The sequence below is a fragment of the Cygnus olor genome, chromosome 5, assembly GCF_009769625.2.
Source record: "Cygnus olor isolate bCygOlo1 chromosome 5, bCygOlo1.pri.v2, whole genome shotgun sequence".
Taxonomy (NCBI): domain Eukaryota; kingdom Metazoa; phylum Chordata; class Aves; order Anseriformes; family Anatidae; genus Cygnus; species Cygnus olor.
In genome coordinates, this window is record NC_049173.1 from 9241042 (window position 1) to 9260156 (window position 19115).

The following is a 19115-nucleotide window of genomic DNA, read 5'->3' on the forward strand; positions in this document are numbered from 1 at the left end:
GGGGAAGCCTCATAAAGTCGCCCCGGCGCTGTGGTGCTGAGGTGACACAGAATTGTTGAGGTTGGAGGGGACCCTGAGGTGATCCTGTCGCTCGGGCAGGGTGACAACCATGTCACGCAGCACCCTCTTCCCCACAGGCCGAGGTGCCACGAGGCCGCCGGGCCTCTCCCCACGGCTCCCTCGGCAGCCTTGCATTTTGGGGCTAATTATCAGCATTTCGGGAAGCCCGGCCGCCGGGCGAGGATTACGAACGGGGAAGGGGGGGGGGGGGGGGAGGAAGGAGGCGGCAGCGCGGACACCCGCGGCTCTTTGAGGTGTGTCTGGGGGGGGGGGGGAGGCAGGCGAAAGGCAGGGCTGCTCCTCCCGGCCGGAGGCGGAGCGGCGGGGGAGGCAGGCGGGCAGGGAGGCCGGCAGGCAGCCGGAGCGGCTGTGCGAGCCCCGTGGGCCTGCGAGAGGGGGAGGAGGAGGAGGAGCCGCCGCCCCGCCGCCCGGGGATGGTGAGGAGGAGGAGGCGGCGGCTGCCGTGAGCCCGGTTAGGCCTTCAGAGCTCGGCACCAGCCGGAGAGCCCGCCCGGCCCGGCCGGCTGCCCCCTTTCCCTCCCCCCTTTTCCCTTCCCCTCCCCGGCTCCCTTCCCCGGCCGCCGCCGCCCTCCCATCACCTCCTCCCCGGGCTCCAGCCAGGTAAGTGCCCCGCTCCCCCGGGTGGGAAGGGCTGGGGGGGGGGGGGTGGAAGGAAGCGCCGGGGCCTGCTCCGCCGAGCCGAGCTGAGCCGTGTGGGGCCGGGCAGGGGAGGTGGGTGTCGGGGTGAGGCTTGGGGGGCGTCCCCCGTTGTCCCCCGGCTCCCCCGCCTTAGGCCGCGGGGGCGGGCTGGGGGCTGCCGCCGCCCCTCCGCCGCCCAGCCCCGGGGCCGCCGAGATGGGGGGTGGGGGGTGGGGTGAGGTTTTTTTGGGGGGAGGTTTTAGGGGGGGCTGCGGCCCGGCCAGGGTCGGTGGAGCCGGCCTGGGGGGGGGGGCTCGGGGAGAGCAGGAAGCTGCTGGCTTCCCCCAGGGGGCGGTGGGTGGAAGCGTGGCGGGGTGGGGGGCTCCCACCGGGCTCCCCGCCCCGCACAGCGCCGCCGAGGGTCGGGACCTGCCCGAGCATCCCTTGAGGGAAATGGGGGGGGGGGGGGGAATGCGGGGGGCACGGCTTATTTCTGAAAGCGTGGCAAATAAAGTAGCCGAGAGCTCCTCCGCCCCCTTCCCCTCCGTCTCCCCCCGCCCCCGTTTTCTGCCCTTATCTTTTGTGGCAGCCCGCGCTGCTTTGCAGACCACCGAGTGTTTGCACATGGGGGGGTGATCCCCCCCCCCCCCCGTGTCTGCAGGGCCTCGGGCAGCCTTTCTGGAGCCGATTTTTTCCCCCCTTTTTCTATTTGCAGACCTGTGGGGTGCTGTCTGCAGGTGCCCCCTCACCCCATCCTGCTCCCCCTTCCCCCCCAAAGGTGAAATTCTGCAATTGCTGAGATGTTCCTGGAGACTTGTAGGACTTTTACTTCTTTCTTTGCAGAACACACAGTTCTAATAGAGTACAGGAGCACGCTGAGACTTCTTATATGTTTTACAGCGTGATACTGATGCTAGTGCAGATTACACCTTATTGGGGTTCCCCCCCAAGCCCCTTTTGCCCTTTGGAAAGTATGTAACTATTTTCTTTCCGCTTTGTTTTCCTACCATCCTGAACAGATAAGAAGCAAATCCGTGATTTGCTCTTGTTTGTTTTATTTATTTGTTTTGTTTGTGCCAGGGGAGGGATGTACATTTCAAAATACAGTTATAAAGGGGAGTTACTAACACTTAATTCAGGAGAATATTTGTTTACAGGTAAATAAATTTGACATACTGCATGACTAGTAATTACTTTTTTGTAGTAGCTAATTTCCTGATGACAGCCACAACATTTGTCTGAGTTAATAGATTTAAAGATGCTGTGGAACTACCTTTGAGTTTTTTTAAGTAGGAGGGTTTTCATCGTGTATGACGTTTATAGAGCTGGTTTTGGTGCCCAGCAGTGATAAATCAAATGGAAGAATTGATCCAGTGGCCGCGAGTAACCTGTAGCTCCAGCACTGGGGTTTGCTGGCTTATAAAAATGACCCATAAGTGATTACATTAAGGGTTCAGATAGGTTCGAAACTGTCTTGGTTTGGGGAGCTGAACAAAACTTCTGTTATAAAGACTTTAAAATGGAATTTGATTAAATGTATCTTAAGTTGGTGCAGAAGTTCTGAGCAGCACAGTTCTTAAATTATTTGAGTGTAAACTGTAAAAGGACTTGTTCTTGCTTTGGAACATAAAGAGGATTTTGTCTAGCCAGTGTCTTTGACAGAGAGAGTATGAAGAGGTTTCTTTTCTGCCATCGCTCGGTTTTGAAATACGCAGCTTCGTTTGTCCTATCAAACCGTAGTTGTGGTTGCAGCTTGGGCAGCTGAGTGTCGTAACTCCGGCCCCTCACCTGAACAAAATTAACCTCCTGACTATTGATTAGTAAAGACAAATTACAGCTTTGTGTGCCTAGATTACGCTGACAGATTGAAAGAAAAGTGGAAGTGGCTTTAGAGATTTTTATTTTCTTCTCCAGCTACCATTTTTTCTACTGCTCTTAGCATCAGAGGAGCATTTCCAAGCCTAGCGATAAGCAGCACAAGCAGTCACGAAATACCTGTTTCGATGCGGTGTTGTTCTAAGATGGGCTAGGAGCAAACATTGGTGACCACGCCTAACTCAAGGCCCTCAGTGCATTTTTGTAAAGTAAGCTAAGATGCTGGAACTGCTTGGTCCTGGGCTTCCTTGAAAGCTGCCTGCCCAGATTTGGTAACTGGGTCATGGTGCGAAGCTGCTGTGAGTTCAGAGGGCCTTGGGTGCACTGGAAGCAGCGCTGCTCCTGCGAAACACCGAAGGTAGGATTTGCATAATACAGGAGATGTACTTCACCGGTCAAAGCCTGGTGGGGATACCTCTCTGCACGCTCTACTTAAAATGTTGGCTGGAGCCCAACTTCGTTGTGTGCCTGTGCAGTTTAGATGCAATTGGCTGCGAGCTCAAAATGAGATGTGAAAGAGCGCAGGTTACCCTGATATCACATGTCATGGGCCCAAACACACACGTCTCTGCTCCCCTGCAGTTCTTATATGTCCTGTCTGCTCTTGTGACCGTGTCCTGTGGCCGAGGCAGGCAAACAGGCAGCTGGATCCTTCTTTGAGCCATCCTGCTGTGGTCCTGATCTGGACTGATGGGCACGGCCAGCTTGCCAGCTGATCTGGGCAGGATCTAGTTGGATCTGGTGGATCTGGTCCTCCTTCGAGCGAGGCTTTCTCTCCTTCACAAAGATGAAGTAATTACCAGAGATGCTCCTGCATCCCCTAAGCTTAAGTTTCAGCGTTATGGAAGAATTCATTCTCTTCCTGCTCTCCTTTAGAGTTTGGATAGAAAGGAATATAAAATTTCACCTTGGAAGGAGGGCGAGGAGGACAGATTCATCTCGGAGGGGTTTGGAGGCAGAAGGACGCAAACATAAGTAGAAGAGCCAAAAGAGAAGGAACTCTCCCAAATACGGGAAAAGATGGTTCAGCTCCACCTTCTGTTTGTTTGACCGACTCCTTAAAGCAGGTTTCACTGCTGCAGTGCACGGGGAAGTGAGTTATCTCATTATTTGTGAAGAATAGCCTCTAAGGAGTTAATGCATGCATAAAATCAGCACACACCGTGATAGGGTGTTGATGTCACGCTATTCGTGATTTCCTGCGCTTCACCCGTGTGAGAAATATTTTGGAATTGAAAAAGGTATTACAGAAATGCCTGCTGAAAATAAGCAAACTGAACGCTAAAAGACGGAGTTGTTTAGGTTTTGACAGCATTCAGTCATGTGCAGACACAGGCTGGAGCAGCCAGGTCATACTTACCTCAGATGCCCTCTGCTCACTGGGAACCATTCCTAGACGGCCATAAATGAGGTCTGTAATCACTTTTTTTTTTTTTTTTTCCTCTAAGGATTTTATGCAAATGGAACTTTCTCTGGTTTACACATCTTCAGAAATACACTGACCTGTAGTTAACTTTCTCTTCTCTTCCAAGAAATTTCTCTATTACTTGCTATCACTCTGTTCGATAGTCTTTTATTTAAATACATATATTAAGCCCAACTTGGATGTGTTTTTTGAAGTATACCAGATAGAGTGGGTTTGCTGCTGTTGGAGCTGCATCTACGGGCGTCTTATTGCGCGGTGAGAAGGGATTCCCAGCTCTTCACACTGAAGAAAAACTAAGTTCCCTCTAATAAATTCAGTGCGCTGAAGGAGCGAGGTGGAGCCCACGCTGCAGGTTGGTGGTAGGGGATGTTTAGTGGTTTTTTTCCCCCTTCATTGTGCCATGCTCCCTGATGTTCTGTGCATGGCTCCTTTATAATATCCTCTGCCCTGTTCGACCTCCTCTTTCCCCTCGAAGGAGATGGGCAGGTAGACACATCCCTGAGGGCAGGGCTACGGTAGCAGTTGGGGGATGGATGCTTCTTGTGTAGGAACTGTAGGCAGAGGGCAGCCCAAATTTTTTGGATGCCACAGGAACCCAGAACAAGTAGTTCTTCTGAACTCTGGGTTTCTTTGCTGATCTGCTTTTTTGGGCTGCATAGTCACTCTGATTCAGTCTGAGGTGACGATTTAGGCCGTGAGGAGCAGGAGGTTGCCAGGTGGTAATCTTGGCAAGCGTCAACCCAGACAAACCTGGAATAAGTTAGCTGGAGGTTCCCGAGTTCCGTGCCCTCGCTCCTTTTTCTGTTTTAAATAATAGGACTGTGCTTTCTACAGACTAGTTTGGCTCATAGCTTTTTTAAAGTACGATTGTTGAAAAGGATGTTGTCGGCTCAATGCAGTTGAGTTGCTGAATTCAAGGCGCAGAGGCAGGTTACGCCGTCCCCGTTTTCTGTTACGCACCACGTTCGATGCGTTAACTTTCACACCTTGGTGTTGCGTTTCCATACCTAAGCTGCGATAATCTTGGGGGTTTTGCTCAACACTTTGCAAATTGCTGGGTGCTTCTGTGAAGCCCTGAAGTGAGGTCTCGTCTCCTGTTGACATCAACAAGTCACTTTAGCTAGAGTGACTGTTGTGCATGTGTTTTTGAAAGGAGGGCGAAAGCCTGCCATGTTCATCAAATTGTATCTTAATTGCTCTGGATCCGAAGGAATTTGTTGTGGACAACTGGTAGCAGTGGGTTGCTGGTCTCTATTCCGCAGCATATGGTCCTTGCATATTTATTTGGGAAATTGAGGGATTCTTACAAGTCTCTTGTCCCAGTGTCATTTTTTTGTGTGTTTTCCCTCCCTCAGGCAAACATCTTATCTGTTTCTCGGAGTGATAATTACAAGCAGAAAGACATGGCAGATCCATAATTTGGAAGAAAAAAATAATCTTTTTTATTATTTCCCCCAAAAATAAACTTACTGGAAGAGCTGAGGACTAGTGACAAACAGTGGAAGTTCATAGGCAAAATATTGGTTCTCTTGCATCTTCTCCTAGTGAATTTCGGTTTGCAGCGATGGTTCAGGTTTGATTCCCCGGCTTTGCAGAGTGTTTTACTGCTCTGGCAATGAAAGGCACAGCCCCTCTGTCCCTGCTGGTGTTTGGGTTCTGGGTTGGACTCATTTTGACCACCTGCTTCTTCCACGCAGGGCTGTGTCTCAGTGAGTTATGCGGAATTAGTTGCTTTTTAATCTAGTTTCTGATGGATATCACCTGCGTGCTCAGCAGTAATTGACGCACGCCTGCCAAATGCAAGCAGAGCTGGTACATATTTGTTAGGTGGGGATGTGAGGTCTCCAAATTGGGAGAGAGACGCCGGTAACAGCCAGGTCTTCGGTGGCATGTTCCAAACGCTGCTAGGTTCTGCTGTATTAAACTCCTTAATTACTGCTGAGAACGTGTCACCAATTACAGTTCTGATCGCTTAACTAATACCAAGCTGGACGGAGGTACGGACGCTTCTGAGAGCACAGAAGTCGTTAAAGGAAGACAGACAGAGAACATTTGTACCGCAAGCAGGAAAATAATCAGATTCAATTTAGAAAAATAATAAAAGCTGATGCATCTGGGAAGAGATTGCTTTCAGTGAGGGAGGGAGATGTGGAGAACATTTCTGTGGTAGCCGGCCATGAGGTAGATGTGTTTTCAGTAAGATGCAGCAATTTTGGGCTATTTAGGTAGGGACTTCATCTCGTAAGGTGGACTGGTAAAAATCCTAAGTTGTGCTTAGGTGTATTTCATTGCAGGAAAGACGGCAGCAAACTGCAGCAAGTTCAGAGAGGGGTGATAAAATTGATCACGGTGCTTATAAGGGCTGATTTAGGATAGCAGAAAGGTACGTGAGCTTATCTGAGGTTCTCTGTATGCGTCTAAGAGAGGTAGGCGTCATAAATATCAAAGATAGAGAAGACGATTTGGAGGAAAGTCATGGAGATTTGAGTGGGAGAACAGGATGACACCGAAGCTAGGAAAACGTGAAGCAAAGTGTTGGGAATTTTTACTCTCAGGGCTTTATCTCTAAGATGCACTGTGTGTTAGTTGATAGACTGGCATACAGCAGGCTGTAAGGAAACCTTCCAGAAGAAGTTCTGGAAGTCTTGCCGGGAAATACAACAAGACTTTGCTAAATCTCAGAATTTTGATTGTCGAGGGGAGCTTGATGTTGTTGGAGAGCTGGGAGATGTCTTCTGGGCAGAGTCTTGCAGCCGCCTCTGCTCTAGACAGTGTGGAGAAGCAGGGCTCTAGCAGGCACTTGTTCCAGCACCTCCACCCACGGAGATAGCAATATCCTCGTGAAGAGCAAAGCCCTCATTTAGGATTTGTAATTAAAATAATAAAAACAAACCAGCAATGAAAGCTACTCCCTGTTGTATCCCCGATTTACCACGTGATGTACTTCAAATGACAGTGGACTCTTCTTTTGATCCTTTTAGAAGTAGCCGAGAAGGAGAAAAACGGCAAACCCGACAAGAGCCCCTTTGTGGACGCTTCTGCTGGAGCTCAGAAATTTCAACAGTGATCTTTTGGCGTAAGCTGATCTTCCGAGAGACATTCCTGCCATTATGAATGAAGTAGCAATAGTGAAGGAAGGGTGGCTTCACAAACGAGGTAAGTGTCTTTTCTTTCCAGGACGACAGGGTGTTGGATCATGCACTAGATTGGCTTTCTCTCAGGGCACCATGTGCCCTTTAACAGGGTACCTTGAAATTGTCAGTTCTTGTTCTCCTGTCCACCCTAGCGGGAAACTGCATCGAAGGAGCGCGTGTGACTTTGTCAAGCTGAGAAAGCACACGTTGCAAGGGGATTTCTTTGGGTTTGTGCACGTGTGAGTTTGCCGAAAACTGCACCAGCTCTTTGGTTTTAGAATGATTGTGAAGATAGCAACTAAAGGACATGATGCTTAGAGTGTTAAAGGTTCAACTGTGGCAAATGATTTGTTTCAAATGAAGGGCTGTAGCTTTTCTTTTTGTCTTCATACGCCGATAGAAGGTAGAGTTGTCTTGAGGTGAATCTTCATTCGAACGGTGGTCGATGCGCCTGGATTTTGCAAGCAGTGATGTCCTCTTGCAGAGACCTGCTGGAGAACGTGGTGTTTGATTTGTGTCTGAACCACTCGGGACCGGTGTCCTGGACGTGCAGAATAGCCTTGAGTTTGTGCGCTCGGTGCGTTTCTGTTTTACCACTGGTGAAATTTGATTTTTATCAAAAGTCTTCTCAACTGAGTGGTGAAACTGAAAAAACATAGTCACAAGTACAGTTAAGCTTTTTGCATCCTTAGATGTTTATGTACTTATTTTTATGGGGGGCGGGTGTAGGAGAGTGTTTGTTTTCAAGTACTGTGATGCTGCTCCTCCAAGGCTCTTGGCTTACCTGTCTCTTTGTCCTCTACTATCCTTTCTTGGAAAGGAGAGACCAGTGTTAGGTACTTTCCATAATACCGTCATTTTTTGGACCAAAAGCAAAATCTGTATGCCCCAGCAGTAGGGAAGCTTGCGTGGTTCTGCAGACTCAGGATTTTTCTAGAGGGTTTGCAACAACATGCCTGAAGGTGCAAAGGTATAGCGTAATTATTTTTGGAAGAAATGGAAATACATTATCATAACCTTGATAAAGGCTGATGGCTCATCTGCAACAATAAAGTTTATAATCCACGTTTTAAAAGAGTGGAAATACATATATTTAACAGCTGGATATACAGCTTAGTTGAGCAAATTATCTGATGCTTGACGTAAAAACGCTTTGATAAAGTTTGTTGTGCTTTTTTGTCGTTGTTGTTCTGGTCTGTTTTACTTAGAAGCAAGGGTAAGAATGCTCCTATCCGCTCATTTTTTTAATTAACTCCCTGGATAGTTTTGGTGTACCCAGGCTACTTTATTCTGATAACAGACTTGTGGATTGCTGTGTTTGGTTAAATAGGAGAAAGAAACACAAAACCATGTTTCCATTCCCGTTTATGAATCTAGAAACTCTTAAATAAGCGATATATTTTTAGTTTTAAATGTTTTTAGACTGTGGGTTTTTTAATCTTCCTTTGTTACAATTATTTCTATACTTATCTCTAACTTTTAAAAAAGATATTTTGAGGAACACTGTACAAAAATTTGAGGGAGAAACGTTTTAGAAAGTATGAAAATGGAAGTGTAAAATCACGTAGGAGGATTCAGAGGCAGATGTGTCTGAAACTTTAAGACAGGCATATTTCAAACTTGTTTGTGTTTACTCTTGAGAACTGATTTTCTTTGTTTCTAGTATTACAATAAAGCTACTGTCAAGTAAAGAGACCTGTGGAGGAGGTCTTAGTAAAAGATGCCCTGATCTGTTGATCTATTTTTTTTTCTATTTTAAATTACCTTACAGAAACAGATTATTATCTCTGATGGTTGGCTGATAGCAGTATGATGAGATTATCTGCTGAACACATTTCCATTTCCAAAACGTTACTCTGCATGTTCTGCATATATTTGAGATTGCAGATTTGTGCCTCAACTATTAAACATACTTCGACGTTTTTTGGGTGCCACATCTCCCGATCTTTTTAACCAGTTCCCCGATGCCTTTTTCCCTTCTTGGTAGGTGCGGTGACACCTACTTAATTCCGCTTTATTGATGTTGCAGCTGTTGATTTGGTGTTGTCCGTGTGAGGAGGGTTTTAGAAAGCAGCACGTCTCCTCGGTGTGCTCTGCGCGCCAGCTCCGTTACTCTCTCAGTTGTTCTGCTTTATGTTCTGTTGAGAAATTCAGTTCTTTAGGCTTGTGGGAGTGTGGAGGAGGAACCGATCCACTGTGTGTGTGTGTTTTGTAAATGATTTTTTTTTTTTTTAATCATCGACATTTATTGTCAGACCCTATCAGTTTGCTAGCTCTGCAAGATCAAGTGCTACAACCACAGGATGTTTCCAAAACTGATGTCAGATACTGCGAGCTTCTGAAGTTAGGTCATAAACAGTAATTACTGCAGGGAGGGACTTCTAAAGGAGGATTTTCGATATAGGAAATGTATATTGTTTGTCGTTGGGGTAGTTCATAAAACTGAAGGTTGGACTGCTTGTGGTCTTCAAACATCCTAGGGCTTTCCACATGCAAATATGTTCAGTAGCGACTGGCCAAAATCCAGTTTGGGCAATTACATTCCCCCTACCCCAAATTTCCCCCGTAGCTTCAGTTGGATATGGTGTCTTTTAGTTCACGTCCTAAACAGTTGAACAGCGTGGCTGTGTGCAGTTGAACAGTTGCTCCATCTCGCCCCGGCAGCAGCTTAATTTTGGTGGTTTTAATGATTTGTGTATGTATAAAGCAGCCTGCAAAGTGCTCTGGAGCCCTTCTGGATGGCAGGTGTATATAAGCATAAAGCCATCATTATCAGGAGCAGGTGTTTTGGCCTGGCAGGGAAATAGCAGGGCTTTCGAGAATTCTGGAGTTGTTTTCTTCTGTCAGCTTGCTTTACGTTTCTGTTTTTGTTTCCAGGATTAAAAATACAAATGGAGAAATGAAATTAAACATCTCTGCCTGGCCGAGAGCTCTTGGCAGTTCTGTAAGTCGGTCGCACGAAGGAAGTCCCACTTCCAGTAGCACAGATGTTTGTTTGTGTGGAGGCTGGAGTCATCTCCACGACACGTCTAACCTCAGCCGGGCAGAAATATAAGAATTCATGAATGAACTTTTTTTTTTTTTCTTTTCCCACTTGGCAGCGCTTGATGCTGTTACTCCAGTCGCAGTGAGGCGAGGGACTCTTGCAAGACAAAAACGGCGGTTAAAATACTAACCACTTCTGCCTAGCTGCGTAGCTGAGTGTTCGAACACACACATGGAGAACGTGGAGGGAAGCAACTCGGATTTGGGGTGGTGCAGTGTGTGTGTGCATTCGGCACACGTAGTCCCCAGCGGTGTTGTGGCAGAGGGTCGCTTAGTGGGGAAGTACGGGGGAAATGGGTAGTGCCAGAGGTGCTGTAATTGGGATTGAGGACAGGGCAGGAAGGAGGAAAATTATCTGCCCAAATAGCTGCTTGTTGAAATTCTGAGGTGACTGGGTTTCTGGATGTGTGTGAGTATCCTCACTTCTGATCGTGTGTCGCGGAGGTTTTTAGATGAAAGAGAAATGCCCGAGTGTATTTTATTTACTTTACTGTTTCATTCTTAAAGATCTCATTGGATTTCTCACGTCTCTCTGCTCTGCTCCCTGCTTATAAAAGTCCTTCTATTGTCTTCAGTCTTCATCCTGTTTTTTTTTTTTTTTTGAAGCCTTTCTGCAAGGCTAACAAAGAGTGGGATTGTGTGTTTCGATACTCTGTCATCTCTGTCTTTCCTCCTATGTCCGGTTTTCCTATTAGGGCATAAACTGATGGAAAGAGGAGGCTTGGAGAGAGAGGGAGGGACGGAAGGAGGGGGAGGGAAAAATGTACACTGACATTTGAAAAAGGAAATAGAAATCTAAGTTTCTCACTATGAGGCAATTACAAGCAACAGGAGAAACCTGTGTACTCATCCATTGATATCTGGCAGCAAATGTGGAGCTACTTCTTAATTTTTCTTGGTTTTAAATGGCCTATGAGCATAGCACAGTAATTTTAACCATGAAAACCATAACATGTCCTCCAAATATCAATTTCTATGGACTTCAGGCTGATAAAACTGTTTGGCTAGTTTAGAGTTTGGCTGCCAAGTTGATCAAAATTACTACAGGTCCTTAAGTGAGAAATTATACAAAAGATACTTACTCCGCTGCTGGAAATACTACTAAAGTTGTTAAAGAATTATTTCGGTAATGCAATGGAGTGACGCAGATGTTCTAATAAATAACCACTAGTCCTTGGTGGCTTGTCTTCCTACAGCTTCATTGCACGAAATGAATGCAGGGTCAGTATTTTATATAAAATACCAACTAAGAGACCGATTGGTGCTCTTTTAACTTTCTCTAGGAGAGTGACACAGACTGTGAACTTTAGTTTTGTTATTTTGAGCACAGGTTCATAGTTTTAGTATCCTTTTAGTATGAATCAAAAGGGGATCTCAAGATGTATGACCAGAAGTTAACTTTTTGGGTCTCCTGTGTTGCTGTTTTCCTTCACCTCTTCTTTCTTCTCTCTTTTCTGTTCTCACCATGTTCCCTACCTCTTTTTGTATGTATGGATGTGTGTTTGTTTTATTTCGGGCTGTTTTCTGTGCGTGTTTTACCTTGGCTTTTGTCCGTCTGTGGGACATAGCAGTGCACTTTCTCGATGACCTGTGTAACCAGAACCTTCGAGGTTCAGCGTAGTTCAAGCATCGGCTGGCTTTCACGGTATTTCAAAGGAGAGGCTGTGGCATTTGCTACAAAGGATCCTAAGACACATCTGAACTCAGAAGATGCGAGCTAGAGAGGGCGCAGCTGCTTCAGAGGAAAAACTGGGGGTAAAAGGAAAGGTAAGAAACGAGACGGGGGCTGAACAAGGAACGGAGCGGGGAAGTTTGTAACAGGGGAAAGAAGCTGTTGTTACTCCCAGAGCTGAAGGTTCGGGTGTGTAGGGAAATCTTTTGCTGCTCTTATTGAAAACAAAAGATAAGCTGTGTCAGTTTGTGGTTTTTCTTGTGTGTCTCTTTTTCAACACAAGGGGCTATGGTTTTGCAATGCTAGTTCTCAGTTGCTTTCATTTTGCTAGCCCTGTTCTGGGAAAAGGGGACTGGGGAGGAACCAGGAAATCGTCAACCAATAAATCTGACCTCGGTGGTAGGCAAGATGCTAGAGACATTAAGAAAGGATGAGATCACAAAACATCTGGAGAAATATGAGCTGATAATGGCTAGGCAGCTAGACTTTGGAGGGTAAACCTCATCTGACGGCGTTATTTGTGGAGAGATCATAGGAAACAGACTGGGTACAGCGTACTGTAAGAAGTCTGCTGTGGATGACAGGGGAGTCAAAGGCTGGGAACCACCTAGTGCAGTGTAGTTGTACTGTACCATGTCTGTGAGCGGGGAGAGAGCTAGTGCAGCCTAGAAGTGGCTCATCATCCCTCCCCTGAGCAGACTGCTTCAGGTTTTGTCCGTTTCTTTATTTTTCAGTGTCCTTTTTGAAACGTCTTTCCGGCCAGAACTTTGTCATTTATGAAAACCCATTCTTTAAGTCACAGCTTCACATTTTTGAATGGCAAAGTCCAAATGTTTTTTTTCCACAGTAAAAATGACTTTTCCCAGGATTTGTGTTCCAACATTTTCCTCCACCTTTATTTCGGAACACACAGGTCTCTAGAGAAGAGTAAGGTTCTTTAGAGAAGCCATGCTAGGTTAGATATTTTTCTCTGTGTTGGTAAACTGGAACTTAGATGCAAGTCTGAATGACAAAGAGGAACAACTCAGATGTAGATGGCCAGATTGTTGATGTCAGTTCTGGAAGTTTACTTTCATATTCTGTTTTATTGTATGTCAGAAACTAAACAAACTAGGTCTCAATTTTATCTCTAAAATTGGCGTAGTGTCATAAATTGCTGCTGCTTCTTGTGACGAGATTTGGCAATGAAGGATCTAGGACATTACAAGCATGGTTTAAAGCGAGCCTGGTAACACTTTATACAGTGGTTTACACAGAAACCGCTTGAGTTGTCTTTGATCCTCTCTCTTTCGTGGTTCCTTTATTTTACAGGAGGAGGAAAATAAAAGTTAGGTCTGTGCAAAAAAAAAAAAAAAAAAGAATAATCCACGTGTGGTTTTCTGTTGTTTTTTTTTTTCTTTTTCCCTCAGTAGGCAGATTGAGAAATCATCAGGTTTGAACTTAGGAAGAAGCACTAATTGAGTGTGCTATTTTGAGGTAAGGGGAGCAGAGAGTAAAGCTGTGCTCATTGTTCTTGCAGGAGCGATTTTAAGCGAGGGGCTGTGCTATGCCTTTTAAATTTGGTGCCTCGTCCTCCCGTCAGAATGTTTGCCCCTGCAGCCTGTGTGAACGCCAGAAGCTTCCTTCCCTTCCACAGTTCCCTGCTCGTGCTCCCCCGTGTATGCACCATCAGCTGCACTCCTTCCCTGAACTTCCTCTGCTTTAGCACCATCAGCCTTAGGCTTCATCACCTGAAAAGGCTGGCGAGGAGTTTGATGCTCTAGACTCTTATATGACATGGTGACGTGTAGTGGGTCTCCCTTTATCCAGTTTGTGTTTCTGTAAAGGTCTCCTAGAAGCTGCTGGGGTGGTTGTTGGTCTCAGACTCACTCAAGGAATAAGGAAACAAACCTTAATATGTGCTGGGAAGAGAGGATTGCTTAACATTTGAGCATTTCATTTGAATGTGTTTTAAAAGATGGAGCATTGTTGTACAAAAAAAACAAAACAAACCCTGTCAGCCTTGTGTTTTTTTCCCTTTTACATATCAAAGTAACTGATTTACTAAGAAAAGAAACAAGTTGAGCCTTATTGAAAAATCATCTCTCAAGGGGGGAAGACAGAGGAGGGATTATTATTTTCAGATGTATTATGTTGCAGGTACAATATGCGTCTTAAAGGGGGAACAAAAACCAGGAAACTATATGAGGAAAGAGGAAGAAAAAGAATGGAGAAAGAATAGCACCATATTAGGTGTGAAGTAGTGTGCTTCTGTGAGAAATATTTATTGCAACTGAAAGGGGGAAATAACGAAGACCGAACTTGAGTGAAAGCATGTTACGAGCTCTTAGATTATTCTCCCACCTCGTCAAGTTGAGCCAAAAATGTGAAAAGATAGATGGTCAAACACTGTTGTGAAATTTGTCGATTCATGCAAAAGTGCATGGTCGTATTTGAGAACAGGCGCGGTAAACAACCGTCACGCACTGCCGGCAGAGGAAGAGAGTTGTCAGTTACTGTTTTCCTGAGTCTCTGGGGTAAGTCAGGAGAGCTTTGAGGTGCTGTCCAAAGCCTGGGTCTTGGGTGAACTGCACGCCGAAATGCAGCGTGAGCCAGCGGGGCAGTGCGTGACTGCAGAGGTGCTGGGTGTCTCTTGAGACTGCGCACACCACCTGAGCCGTCCGTGGGGCTGTCACATCAGTGATATCGCATCGGTCTGTTCTGTTTGGCTTTAATAACCTACTCGTAATGAAGACCACGGAACGTACATGCCAGGGAGCCGGGTTTTATGTAGGCCATGAACCACAGCCTTCGCAGGAGGCGCTTGTCTTGAAGCCTGGAGCTTGCTCCCAAAACACGTGTTGATGTGCTGATAGAAATACCTGAGTCACGGGTGGCACTGGACTTCAGGTGCCAATGGGGGGTCGTGGCTGCTAGCAGCAGTCGCTGCTAATTCACAAATTTTAAGTGCAGGCCTTATGTTGGTTCTGGTTTAATAAAATCAGTCCCTACCTGTAGACATCACAAGATTTTGACAGTTTTGTCCCTTTCTGAAGTAGAGAAGTTTGGTAATTCTCATAATGTAGAGGAAAACTGGAAAACATAACCTGAGTAGCTTCTTAACAGTTTAGACTAAGGAGAAGAAAAAGGGCTGTTAAATTGCTTTCAAAGAAAAGTCTCAAAAATTATATGATTTAAAATAATTTCTATGTTTATATTTTTTTGAATCCTTAGCTGTACATTGTACCCTGCTATTTCTGCAATTCCGTTAGAGGATGTGGGGTTCGAGAAATTTATCCTGATTATACTTCAGAAAGCTCGTGTTAAGGAAGAATAACTTTACATTTGCTGCAAGGGGCTTGACAGGTCTAATGGATAATAGACTCATATAAATGAAACTCTATTTGAACTGCTTTTTTATCCATTAAACTCCAGTTAATTTAAATATCGAGTTAATAGAAAAAGAGATACTTTTCTAAAATTTTTGCTATGTGTTTTCCATATGAGTCCTTGTGTGTGCCATATCCTATCTGCCAGCATAACACCACGTGTTTGGAATGATGTCGTTACACTGGTGTGCCAAATATTTACAGTAGGTAGGGTTTATGCCCTGAAATACACGGATGCACACTATTTTATATATTCTTGCCATTGTGCCTCAGTTGGGCTTCAACAATTGGAGCATTGGTAAAAAGTTAAACCCTTGCACAAAACTGTTGAACAGCTCAAAATCCATTGTTAGGCCTCTTCACAGCTGCAGAGTGGGAATACTCATACTTGCTAGTTGCTTTTCAGTGACCTCCAGGCACAGGTTGTCTGGATTGTTTTTGTGTGCGTGTCATACACATCCCTGCTTCTGTCTGTGGTCTGCAAAGCTTCTATAAATAGCAGTCGGTTACCTAAATGAAAGTGTTTTCATTGTATTGATTTACTTTATTATTTTTTTTAACTTTCAACCATGCAATCTCCTTTATTAATTAGAAATTAAACTGGGAACACCACGAGAAGTGATCGCTTTTCAACTGAAGGCATTTATTTCTTAATTCAAGGGTTGACTAAAGGTGTACTTGCAGCATTTTAGCTACATCATATGTTTATTATTCCACTGCAGGTTTATGCGTGGACCAGACTAGAATTCCGTTGTGATAATTTATGGTGACAGTGCTGGTTGTGGGGCTTGGAAGTAATTTTACAGGTGGAAATTGATTTCTGAACACAGGACACAAATTTCTTGCTGCTGTAAATTCAGTAATCAAGTCATTTCCTGATAAATGTTTTTTGTGTTGCTTTGGCAGTGTCTTGAGAAGACTGCTTTGGATTGGTAGGTGAAACACTGCTATCATCATGCCTTTTTCTTTGATGTCTATATATATATATTCTAATAAAACTGGACTTTTAAAGTGGTCTTCAGTAGAAAAATGGCGTCATTGCTTTAATACTGCCTTTGGTACATTTCAGGCAGTGAAGGAGTAGGATAATAGTTGACTTTTTCAACCTGAAGTTTGCATTGTATTGGAGATTGTTGTAGTTCTAGGTTGTTTTTTCTGGTACAATATATAGTTTTACTACATAACTGATTTATCTCCAGGAGTGGAAGCCGAGATTGCCATGTTACTTGCATGATAGGAAAGTATTTATCCTAAATGAGAATTAGGAAAAATTACTTTTTTCGTATGTGAAAATCATTGAAAGCTTGCCAGCAGCAGCCTTCAGAGATACTGCCTATTGAAGGCTCTTGTGTCAGCTTGGTTATGTTGTTTCTGCTGAAGTTTAGCCTGTAAAGTCGAGGTATCTTGATCCAAGAGAAGGGTAGATAGTTAAATTACATCATCATGGAAGAATACCAGAATAGTTAGCTTTAAAGCCATTCAAGACTACATTGGCACCCCTTTGTTATACAGTGTAGCTGAAAACGAACAGCAGCAATAATGAACCAATCCATCTAAATCACAGCAGCTGAACAACTGACTGTTCTATCTCAAAATGCAAATGCATCGTGCAGAATGGATTTAATTGTAAATGTTTGCTTAGTAGGGAATATGAGCCCTTTAGTTTGTGACAATAATCGTGAATACAAAGATCCACAGAATTTTAGGGTTTACGTAGCTTGTCCCCATTCTCATAACAATATTTCAAAGTCAATTTTTTTTTAAACGTACCATTTGGCTTTTTTTCTAGCCGGTGAATAGAAGTCTAAATGCCCAATCACCGAGCAGTGTGTTGAAAATGGAAAGATAAATTTAGCTATATGTATTTAGATCAGGCAGGATTTTCTGTTGTATTTCTTTTACATCTATATTAGGGCTCTTTAATAGCTTCAGATAATAAGAAGGAAAAGTGCTGACTTTCAAAGCTTAGATTTGTTTTTACAATGCAGTAATGCCGAGTGTTACGGGGAGTCTTAGCATTCCCTTTCAGGTTCTGGTGAGGTGGCTTTCAAACAATGAAAGGTTATACTGAGGAATTTCTGCTCCAGTTTCAAAAACAAAGCAAACAAACAAAAACCATAAACAACTCTGTGTGGAAATCTTCGTTCTTTGTTAAATTCTTGAAACCTGGCTGCTGATTGCAACTCCTGAGGTGGAGTATCTGTCACTGATTTGAATTTTTAATTAAAATAAAATAGCACTGCAGTCTTTTGGGGAAAGGAAAAAGCTTACAGAGCTTTGCTGGTAAAGAGAGAGAAAGCAGAAATCTCTGCCTCCAGGCTGTTACGAGGTATGTTTCTGTGTAAGGGAAAACAGATATAACTTTGGAAACACACACATGTACACAAAAGTGCCCATGTTTATGCTTCTGTTGGCATTTTGTGTGTGCATGTGTTTAATATATTTCACATGTGGATCAGGCCTTCTGAAAAAGAGACAACAAAAGCCCCCTGAAGAATAGGCCTTTGTGACACTGGAGAAGTTTACTGTGCCAAAGTTATGGTAAGAATTTGTAAATTTTGGCTGCCGGAGCGCTTCCTTCCCCTGCTATGTTTTTAATGTTGGAAACTTAAAAGTGTGGAATAGAGGGTGTTTTTTTTTTTTCTTCTTCTTTTAACTGACAATGCAAACATTCATTTCACAAACTAACCCGCCTGTTCGCATGACGCTGCTGGCTGCATATAAACACCCCGTTGATCTTGTTCCTCACAAGCCTTCTGCGGCCTTCCTGAGTCTTACAGAAATGGTCGGCTGCTCTTCTCAGCGCTGCGGACCGAGGCTCGATCTGCTCAGACTCAGTTTGCCAGATTCCTGTCCCTGAAAGAAATGTTTTCACTTGGAACAGGGCCCTCAGAGCCTGGATGTTTTGCCATGGTGCTCTCTCTCTCTGTGTTTAAAATACTTTGTTTCTGCTATCTTGGGAATTGTTTTGTTTTGCCTGTATTCCTTGGATAAAGCTGAACCTGTTGGAGAGATGTTTGTATTTCCTAGTCACAAAACCATCTTCCCCTTACATACGATGTCGTTTCTTCATGTTGCTCTTGCACAGAAGGCTTTAGTTTGTGAGTAGGCAAGGTGACTTGGGATCACAAAGCTCAGTACGGGGCTGCCCTGCCAGGCAGGCCTGTCCGGTGGCCCAAGGACTCGGCGACAAGCTGGATAGCACAGTTGGCTTCACAGGGCTTTTCTGGAGTAACCAAGGGCAGAATACGAGTCCAAGGCTAGACTGTCATGGTGACAAAATATTTAGAAAACATTTTCTTGCTTGAAACAAAAGCTTGGATTGTGCAACGCGAAGTACTGTCCCAGTGTAATAAACGACTTTGTGTATTTTTAAAGGGTTCTGCCTGTTCCGTGGCCGCCAGCTGTTGCCACATTCGGCGTGCTCAGGTAAAACGAGGCCTTCTTCCTCAGGCCTTTTACAGGCTGGGGTGATTCTTCTCCTTTGCACTATGGGCTTGCAAAGACTTTAGCAGCCAAACCTGGCCTCGTATTTTGAACAATGTAAATGGTCCTGTAAAAGGCAGGTGCTGTGGAGCTGCTTATTTTCCTCAGCCGTGGTGGCGCTGCTGCAGTCATGTAAAACTTGAGCCTTGCTTTTGGCCTGGACTCATCCCAAGTAAACTCGAGCACTAGACTTGGTAAGTGCTTTGATTGGGTTAGAATGTCCTGTTCTTGCTGCAATAGGAGTATTTTGTACTGTAGGTGTTTCATCCTTTCATAATAACTGCCATTACTTTTTTTTTTAATGCCTCAGATTTTGAGATGTCCAAGCAATACAGATATCTACCCTCTGACTTGAAAGGAAGCGAGAACTTTAAAGTGGCTGTAGACAGATGTACAGTGGCTGTAGTAGA

General features: G+C 44.7%; 1 protein-coding gene across 6 annotated transcripts in view; it reads left to right on the forward strand.

Moving 5' to 3' along the window:
- The first annotated feature begins 397 nt into the window (after positions 1-397).
- AKT1 (AKT serine/threonine kinase 1) overlaps positions 398-19115 on the forward strand; it is a 72358-nt gene continuing 53640 nt past the window's right edge. The window contains exons 1-3 of one of the 6 annotated variants that reach the window (XM_040557442.1): positions 402-681; positions 4195-4352; positions 6982-7156. In XM_040557442.1, the coding sequence (XP_040413376.1) occupies positions 7111-7156 (46 nt within the window). In that variant the 5' untranslated portion in view covers positions 402-681; positions 4195-4352; positions 6982-7110. Of the gene's footprint in view, positions 793-2618; positions 2933-4194; positions 4353-5982; positions 5998-6981; positions 7157-11927; positions 11947-19115 lie in introns of those variants that run through there. The other 5 variants (XM_040557443.1, XM_040557441.1, XM_040557444.1 and 2 more) reach the window with 5 other exon arrangements.